We start from the raw sequence: 15,311 nt of genomic DNA, 5'->3' as shown, positions 1-15,311 counted from the left end.
TTAAATCAAATACATTATATGTCCAATATAATATTAATCATGACTGTAAACATAAGTTCCTGATGGTACTTTAGATGGCTGTAACTACTTTCCAAATATTTAGTACTTAGATAACCTATCTGATAAACTAATATTTTTTACTCTTTTCTCTTTTTTTGTTCTATTTATTAGGTACCTGGTTACGTCGTCTGATGATGCTCTTGTAAAGGTAAACAGTAATACGTTACTCAAAACTGGACTTGTTCTAAACAGTTACATAAATATTTGTATTAATATACAAATACATGATTCGATATTTTCTATTTTCTATATTCATTTATTTATTTGTTTTTATGCTGGTTTGCATTAAACACTTTTTCTTACAGTACATCTAAAATTCTTGTTCTACCTTCCACTAGTTTAAGTTTTTTTTTAACTTTGTTCTTAATATTCTAGTGGGCAACATACTTTTCATATATCTAAAATCAAAAGGTTGTTTACTTCATCTAGGTAAGTTTGATTCTATTGCTTTTCAGTGCTTCTATAGCATTTTTGTCATTATTGTAAGAAGTGTATCTCAAATATGGACAACTGAATAAGTGACACGTGTCAATTTGTCAAAACAAATGTGACGTCATTCGACAGTTGGTCATTTCAAATTTCAAAAAGTCATTGATATTTCATAATAACGGTCAAATTAGTTAGTCAGGGTTTCTATGTTAGCCCATTGATTCACAATGGATACTTTTAAAATCTACGTTTCTGTATAGGGTAGATTAGCCAGTAATTGACCAGTTTTTTATTTTTACTTACAAAATCTAGAGTTTTTTAAAAATTGATTTAATTGTAATTAAATAATACTAGCAACCAGTGACGTCTTTATACTTGTAAAAAACATTTTGTCTTTTGTGACCTAATGGAAAAAATAAATTAATGAAAAGTACGAAAAATATAGTAATTGATCTTATTTAAAAAAGTATGTAAAATTACTTAGTGACTTGGTTAACTAGTTATTTTCTTATTCATCATTGTCAGGAGTGTTAGAACCTTTTAACTTAGGTTTCTTACTCTTTTTTATATTTACAACATAACATTGCTGGCTATAATAAAATAGAGAGAGTTAAGAACAAAGAAAGATCAGTGTTTGACAGTGTTGAAACTAAACTGCTTATTTGACAAAAATGTTTAGATATATTAGATTGTACTTATATTTGCCTCTCTATCGTGGACTTATGATTATGATATACAGAATGATCATGAGTGTCTTATCAGAAAACATGATTATCTAAACATTTTGGTTTCACTTTTTGACCAACATAAGGCTGGGCTAATGGTAACTAAATTAGACATTTGTCAAACGATAATACCATGTAGAGGAAAATGGTAAATATCTGGACAAAATAGACAAATTTCAACTGTTTTGCTATTTGCCATAACTGTTGTAGGCATACTTATTGCCATAAGTATGCCTACAACATATGCACATATAGAATCATTGGTTTTGTTATTTTTATCGCAATAAACTATTAAAAACATATCTTATAAATTACTAAAATCTTAAAATGACGTGTTCTGAGTTAAACTAACTAATTTTAGCTTTTTTATCTAACAATGTAATAGAAGAGTAAATCTAAATGTTTTGAATGTGACAAATAAAGATCTATAGACATTTACCTCTCTACTACACTGTTACGTCATTCCAAGTTACTTTCATTTTCGCCATACATAGATTGTGGTTTTAGATCTATACATGATTTTGCGAATAAAGAATTGGATAGTATGGGTCTTCTCTAATTTGTTAAATATTAATGGGTTATAAGTAAGTACTGAAGTAATCTTTACTGCGAGCAATTTTCCGAAATTAATAAATACAGACCCAGAGTAATCTGAGCTGTGATACGGATAAAGAAAAAGACTTAAAACACAACATAACAGTAATATAAAATAACTAGAATTATGATGGCAATCCTCGTTGTGATAGGTTTATTTATAAGGAGACTTCAGCATTGTGGTTTCTTTCACAAATTTAGATTGAAAGAAATAAAACAATGTTTACTAAAAGTTTGGTTTATAGAAAAAAAAATACAAGCTGGATGGACCATTACAGATCATTATTAAAGCAATTTTTGTAACCCACAGAACCATACAGAGAGAAGTTCATAAAAATGATCTATATTACATTTAAAAAATCAGTTTTGAAAATCTAAATTTTGGAATTTTTTCAAAACCAAAATAGTAAATCGTTGATTTAAAAACGTTAAAATAATCAGCATATTACACTAATTTTAAAATTATAGTTAGGTGTCTTCTCCATACCATTATTATAGGTATAATTTACACTATGCAGGAAAAAAAGATACAATACGATAATTAAACGCATCGTTGATTCTTGAAAATATCTCAATTAACAAAGCAAACATCGTTCAGAGTTGCGTTTAAATATTTCTGTAAATCACTATAATAGCACATTACTGTAGCTAATCAAAGAAGTTTGTTTTACGTTAAACGTAGTTTCCAGCAATATTTTAATTAGCAACAAAGAAACAAAAACTAAATTTTTTTATATTATTTGGTGTTAATCGCTATTGCAAACAACACCTTAATTGATGTCTGAGTCATAATGGCTGGTAAATACATAAAATCCGAACAACAATACAAGAAACGTGAATCCAAAGCTGAAGAACGTCAACCAATATGATCCGTTCACTTTTTCATATTGGCTGGTATACCGCAGCACCAGATACCTTATAGGATACACCTGTCAGTTAGCAGTGCACCAGTTTACCCACGTGGTGGAAAGTGGTGGGGCGGTACCGCGGTACCACAGTAGCACCGCCAGGGTCAATGCTAGAGCGGTTCAGTGCCATTCATATGAAGCTCATGGCTACTAACGGGTAGTTCACATTAGCGGGGTTAAAATTCACACGCGGAAACGCCGGGTAGTATTTCAAAATCGCGATCACGTCCGTTTTGATTAGGGATTTTTTTAACGCGTTATTAATTAGCACTTTGTGTAGATTTCTAGTGAAACGTCAATTAAATTTAATAATTTCGGTAATACCGATATAAACTAGAGTTCGGACATATTTTTTAAAAGGACAGCACCAGATAGATTAGTGAACTGTGATTTGGCTTTGACAACTAAATAACAAGCTTTAAAAAGTGATATTTTAACTGGTTATGTTTGTTTATAGTTTATTCACTATTTATGTACAGTAGCACTGAACTATAGAACCACAACATTAAATGATAATACTATAGACTTATTGACATTTAAAAACGTTAAAAATGGAGACCTGTGTGCTCATCCCGCAAGAGTTTAGCTTATGCATCCGTACCCAGGACAAAAACTCTAATGGTGATCCAGAGGTTTCGGTCTGGAGTAACTCCTCCATTGCGCAAGGCTCACTTTGTTATCCTTTCCAAGGCACCATCAGGATTGACAAGCTGGATGTTTATGGTACTCTGGATGAGGATGATGTAAGTTATCTATTATTAATACTATGATACAGTCAATTTATTGATGCTGCAGATCAGTAAATTATTATAACTACTGTTAGTGATCTACTCGACTGTTGATATCTCTGAGATAGCGCGGCTTACATTTCACTCGTTCTTCAACTTGATAGAAAATAATAATTATTTAAATTTTAAAAGCTTTCTGCTTTCATAAAAACATTTTTTCAATAAAACGTCGCTTTGAAACTGCATTGTTCATTGAGTCTGTATTTTTGTGCAAATAGTTTGATCCGCTTATCGTATTTTGTTACAATTTAGTAAATAGTAGCAACCGCAATTGTCGTTACTTTTCAGCGGTAAAAAGCGTTTATTGTTTCATAACTAATTCAATTTAGTGGAAAAAGTGGCTCGGTTTTTTTCTTTTCGGACAATTGAAAGATATTACATGAGTTTCTTTTATTCGAAACACTTAAAATTGTTACAGTTTAATTGCTAATATAATTTGTATGCCACTGATTGTAGTACAGTCTATATAATTCGTGATTTTTAAAAATCTGAAGCAACGATCTTAACTAATAAAGTATTGGTCAATTATCTACTAAATCGGTAAACCACGTTGTCAATGAACGAAATGAAGATAATAAATGAACTAGTTAACTAATTAGGTTTATTATTAATGTAACCAAAATTTTGGTTCCAAGAACAACAATCTAAAGCTAATCTAGCACAGTTCATTATTTAAATCATGATAAAAATGCAGTAACACATTTTGTTATTAGTAATTTAGTTCAAGCTACAAGGTACTGAGGTTAGTCGATTTTATCGCAAATATATGAGAATTATTTGTCTGTTTTAATAGATAGAATAGAACTTTCTAAATTTTGTTTTAAGACATTCAAGTACCAATTTGAGCTTAACAAAGCCAAAGCGCAAGTAATTTTATCGGTTTTGTTTGTTTTGAACTTCCGGACACTAAAACACTTGTTTAGTTTTGTAGGATACTTTTGTATTTTCAGGTAACATCTAAATTTTTAAAATTACTCAATAAATATTTTTCTATCTTAATTTCGATACCTTTAAAAAAAATAGGATAGGGGTTTTAATTACCTATTACATAAAAATATATCTTTCTACTCTAAGCGGTAAAGTAGAAGGAGCTAAAAAAACAACTTGTGCATAAAAAGTACCACTTTCTGCACATGTTAGGTGAATAACTAATAAACTTAATTAGTAAAATACAAAACAAACATTAACAACTTAAAAATATACAGACAGAACTGGTGTTTTGTTTTAATTTACTCAGTTAAATAATCCAGATGCTGTCAAAGCAGTAGCTGTCAAAATAACCGGTTTTTAAGACAATTAAAGTCGTAATTGTCGAATTCAGATTTCAATTTGTTTAGTCTGCATTATTGGAGGCTATAGACATATAAAAGGTAAATGAATGATGATGATTCTGTCAAAATAGAGTAGTTATGAACTGTTAAAATGGAAACTGTTAAATTTAGCAATTTAGTCCAATTGTACCTTATTTTTAAATACCTCAGTTGGATAGTAGGGGAGAGTTGGACATTGTACAGAGTGGTAAAAGGAGATTTTGAACTCTACAAATCTACTACCGTATCTGTCAAAATAACTAAATTTTCACGACAAAATACCTAAATTCAAAAGCAAAGTTCTCGAATCAACTCTAAGGCTAACTAAGAAAAATTCAAAAAAATATTGTCCTAATATCTTACTAATACTATCTAAAAGACAATAATAAATGTTACAAAATGTAATTTTAGGTTAAGATAAATGTTTGCAATACTTTATTTTAGATTATTATATTATACCAACTTAAAGTAAGCCTAAACCAACAAATGTACACAAACAAGGGCAGAAAGACCATTTCGGTCGATAGCCCATTTCGTAATGAAATAAAGATTGTTTATTATTATTATTATTACTATCTAATTAATATTTCCAAATAAAACCAAAAGCGTTTAGTCGATTCTAAGCGGGTGTAAACCTAGTCTACTGGGTAGAGAAAGTCATTCTGATCGTTTCTGGTTTCAGGAAAAATTTCCTAAAACTCTAACCGTTTTCAAGATATTCAAATTTTTTTTGAAAATTGTATCAAAGTTTTGAAATTATTTTTTCTCAGCCATCTTTGGAATTTTAGCGACTGTAAAAAGCACAAATTGTGCTCTTTTACCTCGTGCTATCCGCAACACGATTGAAGCTATACAAAGTGTTCAAAAAACAAAAATTTAAACAGCTAAATTTGAAACTAACGCTCTGCCAGTTGGGACCGCATTTACCCGATTTTAAGTGAGTGTAAACCTAGTTCACTGAGTAGAGAAAGTCATTCTCAATTGTTTTTGAGATATACGACTTTTTTTTGGAAGGTACATCAAAATTTTGAAAATTGCGTTTCTCTATTATTTTTGGAATTTTAGCGACTGTACAAATCTCAAAATGTTTTTTTTAAACTGCCCTTTCACGTCATGCTATCAGCACAACGATTGAATATATACAGGGTGTTCAAAAGACAGAAAAATGTCCCCGATTCTAAGTGGGTACAAACCTAGTATACTACAAATTGTGTTCAAAATTTTCATAATTCTGCATCTCGGTTATTTTTTTTTGGGCTTTAGGGACTTCAAGTCTCAATTTAATTTTTTTAAATCTCAAAAATCTATTGACGAGAAGAAAATTTTAGATTTAGCCAGGAACATTCTCAAGAGCTTCTAGGTTTTATTTTTCCTAAAGCAATTATTGGGTTTTGGGATATTGCACCACATCAAATGAAAAGTAGTTATGAAATAAGGATTAATTAGTTATTTTTCTTGACGATTGAGTAGCTCTTTATTAAATTACTAACTCACAATATCTGCGTAATTTGAGTACTGTTATTACAATCAGCTCACTATGTATAAATAATTTGTTAAATTCTTTAAATTTATAACTACGGAAATCACTGAAAAATCAGTTTGTGGTTTCAGGAGTGGTTTATACCAGTCTAAATGGACAAACCCTATATAACATCAATAGTATTTGTCTAGTCGTTTTTTCAATGTTTAATAAGTTTTTATAGCAATTTGAACAAAATTTAATATTGTTAGGGAAAGTGACCTGTAACTGGTTTGTGGTTGTAATAACTACTACTAAAATTATTACTTTCGCTCCTTGTAAAATACGATACAATTTTTTTTTCTATTAAATATCAAGTGTTTATAATATAACATAAGAAACGTTTGGGTGTGTAATGCTATTAATTCGGACGTAACGCTCAATTAAACAACAACATTAGGGTATGTTATAGTTCAACTACTAAGATCAGTTACTTATTATAAAAACGTTACAATAACAACAATCTCGTTAAGATGAATTATTATTATAAAACTATCTCACTCGTTAACAAGTCAACTAATCTGCAACATTTTATGTTACACTTGAGCATAAAAATGAAGCACTCCTCTAGCACTTCGAAGAATAACAAACTAATTAGGCGTTTTAATTAAAAGTGCGGTACTAATCTGATGGAAAAAGGTGTTAATATGCGTTTTATAGGCTACAATTACTGGTTGTTGAGCTCCTATTAAATATGCATTTAGGATTAGGTATTATGTCATGTTCGGTGCATACCAAACGTGACTAGAGCAAAACTTGTTGAGTTGCATTTCCGTTTAGGTTAAAAGAAGAGAAGGCAAAATTGCCTTGAGTTTTTGCTTGGAAATAGAAATTTTCCGGTTACGTCAAAGGGAGACAGTCATTGTGCAGCTCGAGCGGTTTCCAACACGCAGAAAAGTCGAGATAAATAATGCATCATTCACACATCATAATTCCAGATAATAGAAAACACACCGTTTAATCTATTTGTTTATTCATGAACCGTACGATTATTTATTATTAAAAAGTGAGAGGAGGTATTTAGCTTAAATCATGAAAAAATATGAATATAACAATATAATGGCTGCTTATTGTGTTTTTTTTCTTTACGCTGGTCGAAGAATTCCCAATATTATAAGAAATAAATTTTCCTTTTATTTGCATTGTTGATCGTCTAATGCAAATTACGTTTTGCGGAATGAGCTTCTGTAGTAGGTCACTTTTTGCTATAACACTGCACCGACTGGTATTGTTATTTACGAAGGTTATTTCTTTTCGTCAGAAGTTTCATTTTCATCTCCCTCTATACAATTTATAATCCGGGTTTAATTGCATAGTCTTGTTATGAAAACGGATCTCTGCTATAACCCGTCCAACTAGCTGTTATCAGAGAAATTTCTTTCCATCACGTCAATACTTATTGCCGCTCTTCTAAGGAACCATCAAATACAATTTTCTTCATATTCACTGAGCGTGTGACTTTTCAAACAGGTATATTCGATCCACGTCTCCTATAAAGAAAGACGATGGCCATTCTTGAAGACCTTTTTACCGGCTCTTTTATTAATTGGTCGTATGTGCGTTGCTGTTAAATCCATAAATTGACCTTTATTTAAGTTCTTTTAAAAACCGGGCGTAATTGTAAATGAAAAGAGCAACAGCAACATACCGGCACATTCACCGAGGTTATTAACGAGGCCCTGGATATCAGTCGACCGTGCGGAACGAGATTGAAATTTACTAGGGCAAAATATATCGATGCGGTCATTCGAAGGAGGAGGAATCGCCCACAGTCTTTTAGATGTATGCCGCCTTGTCCTAGTACAGATTTAAGATGCGTTTATTACACATTTTAGTTCTGTTGGCTGTAAATATGAATTATTGGCCGTGATTATGGTCAGCATACGAGGAAGCCTAAACAAGGTCAACGTGAGAAATTGTTCCTTTTTTGCGAGTGTCATTAAATCAATCATTCGGTCTATTAACAATTTTTGATGAGAGTTTAAATGCATTTACAAGCTAATTAAACACCTATACACTGTCATTCAAGGGTGAAGCAATAAAGATCTAATAACATGATTTTTTGTCCTTTACTAGTAGCACAGCTAGTAGTATTAGTACTTTTGGTTCACCGTATATTAGTCGAGTTTTGTCTATTGAGTTATAGATTTCATAGTGTCTGAAATGATGTGTTAATATAAGCACTGTATAGAATATTCCAGAACACGTGACCTTGTCCGATATGAGTCATAAAAAAACCAAAATAAACATTTACAAACATTTATAGCGTCATTATTTATCAGGAAGATCATTAGATTACTGTTCTCGATCTTTTTGAACTGGAGACCTCAATCAGGGTGAAAAATGGAGGTTATATGTGCCATGGTTCACAGTTCACACTATTTTCTTTATTGACTCTAAAATCTTTTGTTGTCTTAAATACGATCGTATATCACTATGACTATCACATAACCAGTTAAGCTTAATGGATAATTGATTAGTACTAAAGCTTCTTGCAAAACATTTTAATAAAATTCAGTTTTTGCCAACTCTATTTTAACAAATATGGCGACGCCCATTTGAACTGTCAATGACGTCATTCTGGAATGATCTATACAATTATGGAAATGCCGAAGCAATTCATAGGAAATCAACGATAAGAAAAAGAGAACTATAAAAACTCAACAAAATAGATGAAGATGGAAAAACTCTTTGACACATGTCAATTTGTGAATCTGAAGTAATTGAACAGTTGATCGCAAGACTTCACATTCAGACGTTCTAATAATTGGTCAGGTGACCAATTGATTAATGACGTGAAATTCGTTCTGCCAGTAAGACACGTGTCACTTACTTAAGTTCTTTTCATCTTTGTCGATCGAATTGATTTGTAATGCTGCTTCTCTCTTCTTATCATTGTTTTCCTATTTTGGAATTTTTAAACCCAACTTCTTCGGATGTCGAAAAAACGGGTATACTATGCCATTTTTTGGCGTTTTCGATTAGCAGGTTTAGTGCAAAACTAATGAATCTGTATCCTGCTCTATTAAATGTCATTGAAACAGTATGGCAATACACTGGTTTTGCACTTAACATGCCTATCGAAAACGCCATAACTCAGTAAATTAACCTAACCTAACCTAACAGTCTATGATGGTTAGGTTAAGTAGGATGTCAAAATAAACTTTTTTTTTTTAATTTACAAAATATAATTATTTCAGTTTGTTATACACAGTGGCCTATCAAAAACTTACCGCAAGCCATTACAGGGTGGGAAAGAACTTTTTGGCAAATTCCAAGAACTTGTCAGGTTTGTTTGTCAAGAGGTAACATTTTTAAAAAACAAAAATAACACAACAACAAAATAAATATACATAATCACACATTTCTTAATTTGTTCATTATAATTGACATTTGAAAGTGTAAATTTGACTGGTATTTTGATTTTTGTTCAGTTATCATCTCTTTTTTTTTTCAGCTAAAATATTGAGAGATTTTCAATAGAAAATTTATGCTATTAGTCTCTAGTATCAAAATGCACAGTCTTGTGTTTAAAAAAAACCATAAATTTAATAAATGCCTTTCAGAGTAATTCAGTTCTTTCAGTTATATCGCTTGAGATTTTTGACCTCTATTCTAGTATGATACCACAAAATATGGACAAAATTTAAAATATTTATTAATATTAAATAAACAGGGATTTTTTTAGTAATTATGGGTCTATTACAAATTTCCAAACTGTTTTGTCTTTGTTAGCTTTATCAAACTTTCTTTGAAGAATGTATGTTTGAACACCGTTCACGGCTTTTCTAATACTTCAAATAATACATCAGATAACAGAACCTTCAAGAAAAATATCAACTAAACTAAATGATACAACATGACATTCGTGTCACTCTCTTTCTCACTAACTAATTACAACAAATTAATGAAACTAATTAACAATTAAAGCCAGAAGAACAACAGTTAAATGATTGTCTTCTGTACGTACTAGAACAGATACTATTGTTTTTTATATTATTGTATTGTAGTCTGCGCTATTTACTTATGTAATCTGTAATAGCATGCTAAACAAATTTTGGTTTTCCCGTTTTTTCAGAATGCCTAGTCATGAATATGATTCACGGACATTTTTACTTGCATTAAAGGTTAATGGTTGTTCACAAACGTTGCAAATTACATACAAAGCATAATTTACATCTGAATCCAATTTGAAATTATTTCTGTAGCAATTAATACTCAATTACATAACAAGTGCTGAAAGATGCGTTTTACGCACGAATGGGACAGTTGCTAGATATATTTATCAATGTGTAATTGATTTGCAATGTGTATTATACTTTACCTACGACCTACTCAATAAATTTGTTAAACTTGTTTTCAATAATTTTTACGGCCTGTATCTCAGAACAACGGGCAGTAAAGTTATTTGTGCGTAAAATTGGGCCGAAAGAAGGACTACATCCTAGTCCAAACAAAATCTGCGGGCAGAATCTTCTTCTTTCAACTTTTGATACGTAAATAACTATTACAAATGCCATTCAATACATTTGCAACATGATGGTAGTGGGTAAAGATTATTTTACTAGTGTTAAAACAAAAGGCCTTAGCAATTTTATAGCATCTACGAATACTAAAATAATTATGTATTATTACCATTTTGAATTCATTTATGCAAAACTTTGAAAAGAAAAAAAATACCTCTTATTGATTCAGTGTAAACAAATTATATTCCAAACGATTGCTCTAATAAAAGATACCAAACCTTGCCTTGTTGCTAAAATCCATTTTCTAGATTAATTATTTCAAATGATTGAGTAAGAGTTTAGATTTAAGTTTTTCAACATTTTACGCACGCAAACACCTTTGAAATTTACATAAGAAGGAATATAATTAAGACAAATGCGGATCTAATTTGTTTTATTGCTTTCATTGTATATGGTTATATAAAATATTCCTATGTTGAGCACGAATTGTTAAGTTTAGAATGTTTGATTTATATTCAGCAAACGTCGATATTCTTAAGGCGATAGTTTAAACTAAGTTTAATTGTAATTTTACAGTAAAACAATTTGAAATTTTTCACTATTTAAATTAAAACTTTTTATGACAAACACTGAAACTATAAAATAAAAATATCAGTTTAAACATTATTTAGATGCTCGTAACATAACATTTTGGTTATCCAACATGTGACATGATTTCTGTCTTGTTCTGTTGCCTTTAGGATCAGCATTTCTAAAAAGAAAGTACTTTTACTTACTTAACAAGCTGATGTTACAAAAATGTCATAAATAAATTAAGTTGCAATGTTTTTGTTGTGTTGCATAAATGAAGTGAGAGGAATGAAAAGTCTTCATGAAATGCATGATCTGCTTTAGTTGATTATAAAGTTCATTGACTATAGGATATGAACTAGTAATATACATAATCATAATTATTTCCTGATCGAACGGTGGTCAATTTACCTCTCCCATATCTTCTTTCTCCCATTTGAAAACATATTTATTTGCTTGTTTCTCATCCATCAATGTCTGAATAAGCAGAAAACCTGTAGTTCCCCTTTAAATGTTTCACTGATAACTTTAGACCACAATCAAGACGGTAATTCTCAGTTTTCAAGATTGATGAATAATTTAATAAGAATTTAAATATTGATTTCAACAAGGTGTCAATAATAGCAGTAATATTTTGCATACTAATTTTCCTAGAAATGTATGACTTTATGGATATTTCGATTAACTGAAGTAATAAGCAGAATGCTAATGGCATGCCTTAATTACAAATTGAATAACAACGGTGATTTGTTATTGAAAAAAAAAGATGAAATATGACAAAAAGTTAAGCAAACGGCAAGCCACTTCACATTAGCATTTTCTAATGTTGTTCCGCATTCTGAACGAATAATTGATTTTTCCATTGCGGCTGAATGTGTTTGGCATTTATAAAACAATTAGCTTGCCTAGGAAAAAAATGGGCAATTGCAGTGCAAAATTTGCTCGGCCACTTCGTGGAACTAATTTTAACCGTACAGTTTTGAATGAGATTAATATCAACAATTACATCCCATTTATCGCAATTATGATCGGAATTTAAGTAAGTTCTAAGACCGTTGATTAGTTTGTGGAGCTTAGTTTTTGCTGGCTTACTTTCCTTACTCGTCTTTTTACAAATTAGTTAAATGAAAGGTACTCTCGTTAGTAGATGCAAAGCCCAGCAAAAAGTGGATTTACATATAGCAAAGCATTGAAAGTTAAATTGAATGCTAATCACAGAGAAAACTCATTTGTGTTCCTTGTAGCTGCTGGCTTAAAAACTCTAGTTCCTGTGACCGTAGCGTCGTAAAAGTAGCTAAATTTGTACAAGAAACACCGAATGACCCTAATCGCGGTTAAAATCTAAGCCGAGCAATATTCGCTCTTCTTTCGCTCAATAATGGCTTAAGCGTGCTACATGATGCATGGTAATTTTCCTTGGTTTGAAGATCACTCGATGGAGACACCAACATCCGGGATACAGCGTGCTCACTCGGCTGTTAAGCGCTAATGAACGCTTGGGCCTTAGATCGGTTCGAACTTCTTGACTACCGAGTTGAACATGCATCCTAATCAGATTGATTCGATCACCTGCAACGTCTAATCGACCCAATCTACATTACCAAGAACAATAATTACAATAATTATTGTTGGGTTACTGTTACCCGGTGATGCCCCATTCCCATTATAATGATATACCTACTATTCCTAGAAATTTAATACGATCACGCTCTTAATCATAATTCACCATGTTCTAGTTGATTGCTACCAGATCCAAATAGAGTGTTTTCTAATTATTTTAATTTCAGAACGTCATAATTAACTAAAAAAATGGTTGGACATATTTGGGGAAGGTGAAACACTTTGATTACTGTGTCGCCAATTCTAACAATGTTTCAACTTAGTTTTGCCGCCGGTTTGGTATTAAAATATATTTTAAGGATTTAGTAATTTTACTCTATTTGATTCGCGATTCGTTTTATTGTGCCACAGCAAAAAACACAAAATCTTAATCTTTGAAAAAATTAACTGTAGTATAAATCTACAGTAGTCGTTTTAGATACAGGGTATCCTAAATTGGAGCAACAAATCAACTGTTGCAGCAACATTTTCCATCAAATTTAAGTAAATTAAGAAAATTAAGTAATTTTGACTTTTCTTTTTTTGAGAATTCACTTTCTTCAATTCAAACTTCTAAAATGCTAAATATGTGTTATGTACTATGTAATCTACTTAAGGCTGCTTTACAGTTGCCTATTTTTCTACCTGCAATTAAAATTGCTGCAAGTTTAAACGCTGCAACATTGAACCGATGACAATTAAATTAAAAGCCAATTTCCAGAAAAATATTCTTTACCACAGTACGAAGCTTATTTAGTTGATTATATTTATTTGTGTTGTGAATGTTAAATTATTATTGTGAATGTTAAATTATTAACGTATAGACGACAATAATAAAAAAGTGAGTGCAAAATATGATATTAAAATTTGCACATTTTTACTTCATCCAAAAAAAGGAAATTAAGAAATTGATGATACTTTGCAATGACGAAATGTCGGAATTAAAACCTCACAACGCCAGTTTAATGAGAATTAAAAGTGGCCGTAGGAAAGTGTCATTAGTTTTGATCTAGGTCCAATATTAACATCACAAAAAATTAAAACTTAAAATAAAAAAATATTTTTTTCCAAAATAGTTCAAAACCCAAAAAATTTGTTGTATTCTAAAAGTCAGTTTAAGGCCATAATTACGCAAGTTTTTTCTCATTTACCAAATCTGTATCAGTAACCATTTTCAAGATTCTCATCTTCCTATATGGTATAACTGGACACATTAAATATGAATCGAACATTCTTATATGTCTAAAATCAAGCTCTTGCACTGTTTGGAGCCTATTTTTAATTAGTCAAAAATATATTTAACACTTAAAGTTTGCACTCTGTATTACTGCTTTGTCGTTAATACTTTTGTGTTTAATTGGGCAAAAAAGCGTCTTTGTCGAATAAAAGAATGTTTATTTTTTCATATAAGTAAAAAACACTAGATAATCTGTAAATTAGAGAAATGTAGAAACTAATTTTTTAACCTAAACGTTTACAAATTTCGTACTTAAAACTTCTTTCTTGTATCTTGTTTTGGAATTATTGCGTGGATGTATTAATAATGAGACAGTTACCACACCTATAATATCATCACAAAACTCTCTCAAACTCTTTCAGATTAATGTAGAGAATTAATATTTGATAAATTGTAAGTAATTATGATAATGATGATGTTTTGGTTTTCAAGCTAAATGACTCCTCTAATCAGCTTTATCAATGGATGTCGTAAACTAACATTTGATGAAAATTATTACATGCCAAAACCTAGAAAAAATTAAATCAAAAATTACGTATAATTATTTTTCTTACATCAGATTGACGATTATAATAAACTTTCTATTCAAAACTGCTTTTTTAAAACTAATCCTGTTAACTAATTTGTTACTAATTTTGTATACTGTCACAATCCAGTCAATTGATGTTTTGCTGTTTGTTAAAAATACACAAAAAAAACTCAATTTGTTATTTCAAACCATAGCAAATAAATTATAAAGACATAATAATCTGGCTAAGCAAAACTATTAAAAATCATTTGCCTGATCAGAACCTGAATTCAGCCGAGTAACTCACCCAAATAAATGATCGTACAGTTAAACCATCGATTATCAATTTCAATCTTGATGGGAAAAAAGCTAGAAATTATTCAATTATTCGAAAAGGAATTCTCAAGTTGAATATTTATAAACCCCGATTAGTCGTTATTAATTGAATAGTTCGTGCCTTAAACCTAGTCGGGCGTTGTAAAAAATAACTATAATAAAATTGTAAACGGTATAAATAATTTGTTAAAAGTTAACACTCCCTTGCACCGTGAAGATACCATCAAAGACCCCGAAGTGATTCGCTATGTATTTGCATACT

At 30.6% G+C, this 15,311-nt stretch overlaps 2 protein-coding genes across 2 annotated transcripts in view; one reads left to right on the top strand and one right to left on the bottom strand.

Annotated features, from left to right (window-relative positions):
• IP3K1 (inositol-trisphosphate 3-kinase-like protein) overlaps nucleotides 1-11,513 on the bottom strand; it is a 139,088-nt gene extending 127,575 nt beyond the window's left edge. Inside the window, exon 1 of the mRNA XM_081978480.1 lies at nucleotides 11,503-11,513. Coding sequence (XP_081834606.1) covers nucleotides 11,503-11,511 — 9 coding nt within the window. The 5' untranslated portion in view covers nucleotides 11,512-11,513. The remainder of the gene's footprint in view (nucleotides 1-11,502) is intronic.
• Nucleotides 2,821-15,311, top strand: part of LOC145728340 (uncharacterized) — a 69,484-nt gene continuing 56,993 nt past the window's right edge. Inside the window, exon 1 of the mRNA XM_081978481.1 lies at nucleotides 2,821-3,459. Coding sequence (XP_081834607.1) covers nucleotides 3,268-3,459 — 192 coding nt within the window. The 5' untranslated portion in view covers nucleotides 2,821-3,267. The remainder of the gene's footprint in view (nucleotides 3,460-15,311) is intronic.

The sequence above is a fragment of the Ips typographus genome, linkage group LG4 (assembly GCF_016097725.1).
Source record: "Ips typographus isolate SLU linkage group LG4, UJ_Ityp_2.0, whole genome shotgun sequence".
Classification (NCBI taxonomy): domain Eukaryota; kingdom Metazoa; phylum Arthropoda; class Insecta; order Coleoptera; family Curculionidae; genus Ips; species Ips typographus.
Note: the sequence above shows the minus strand (reverse complement) of the source record. Positions and strands in the feature narration are given on the sequence as shown.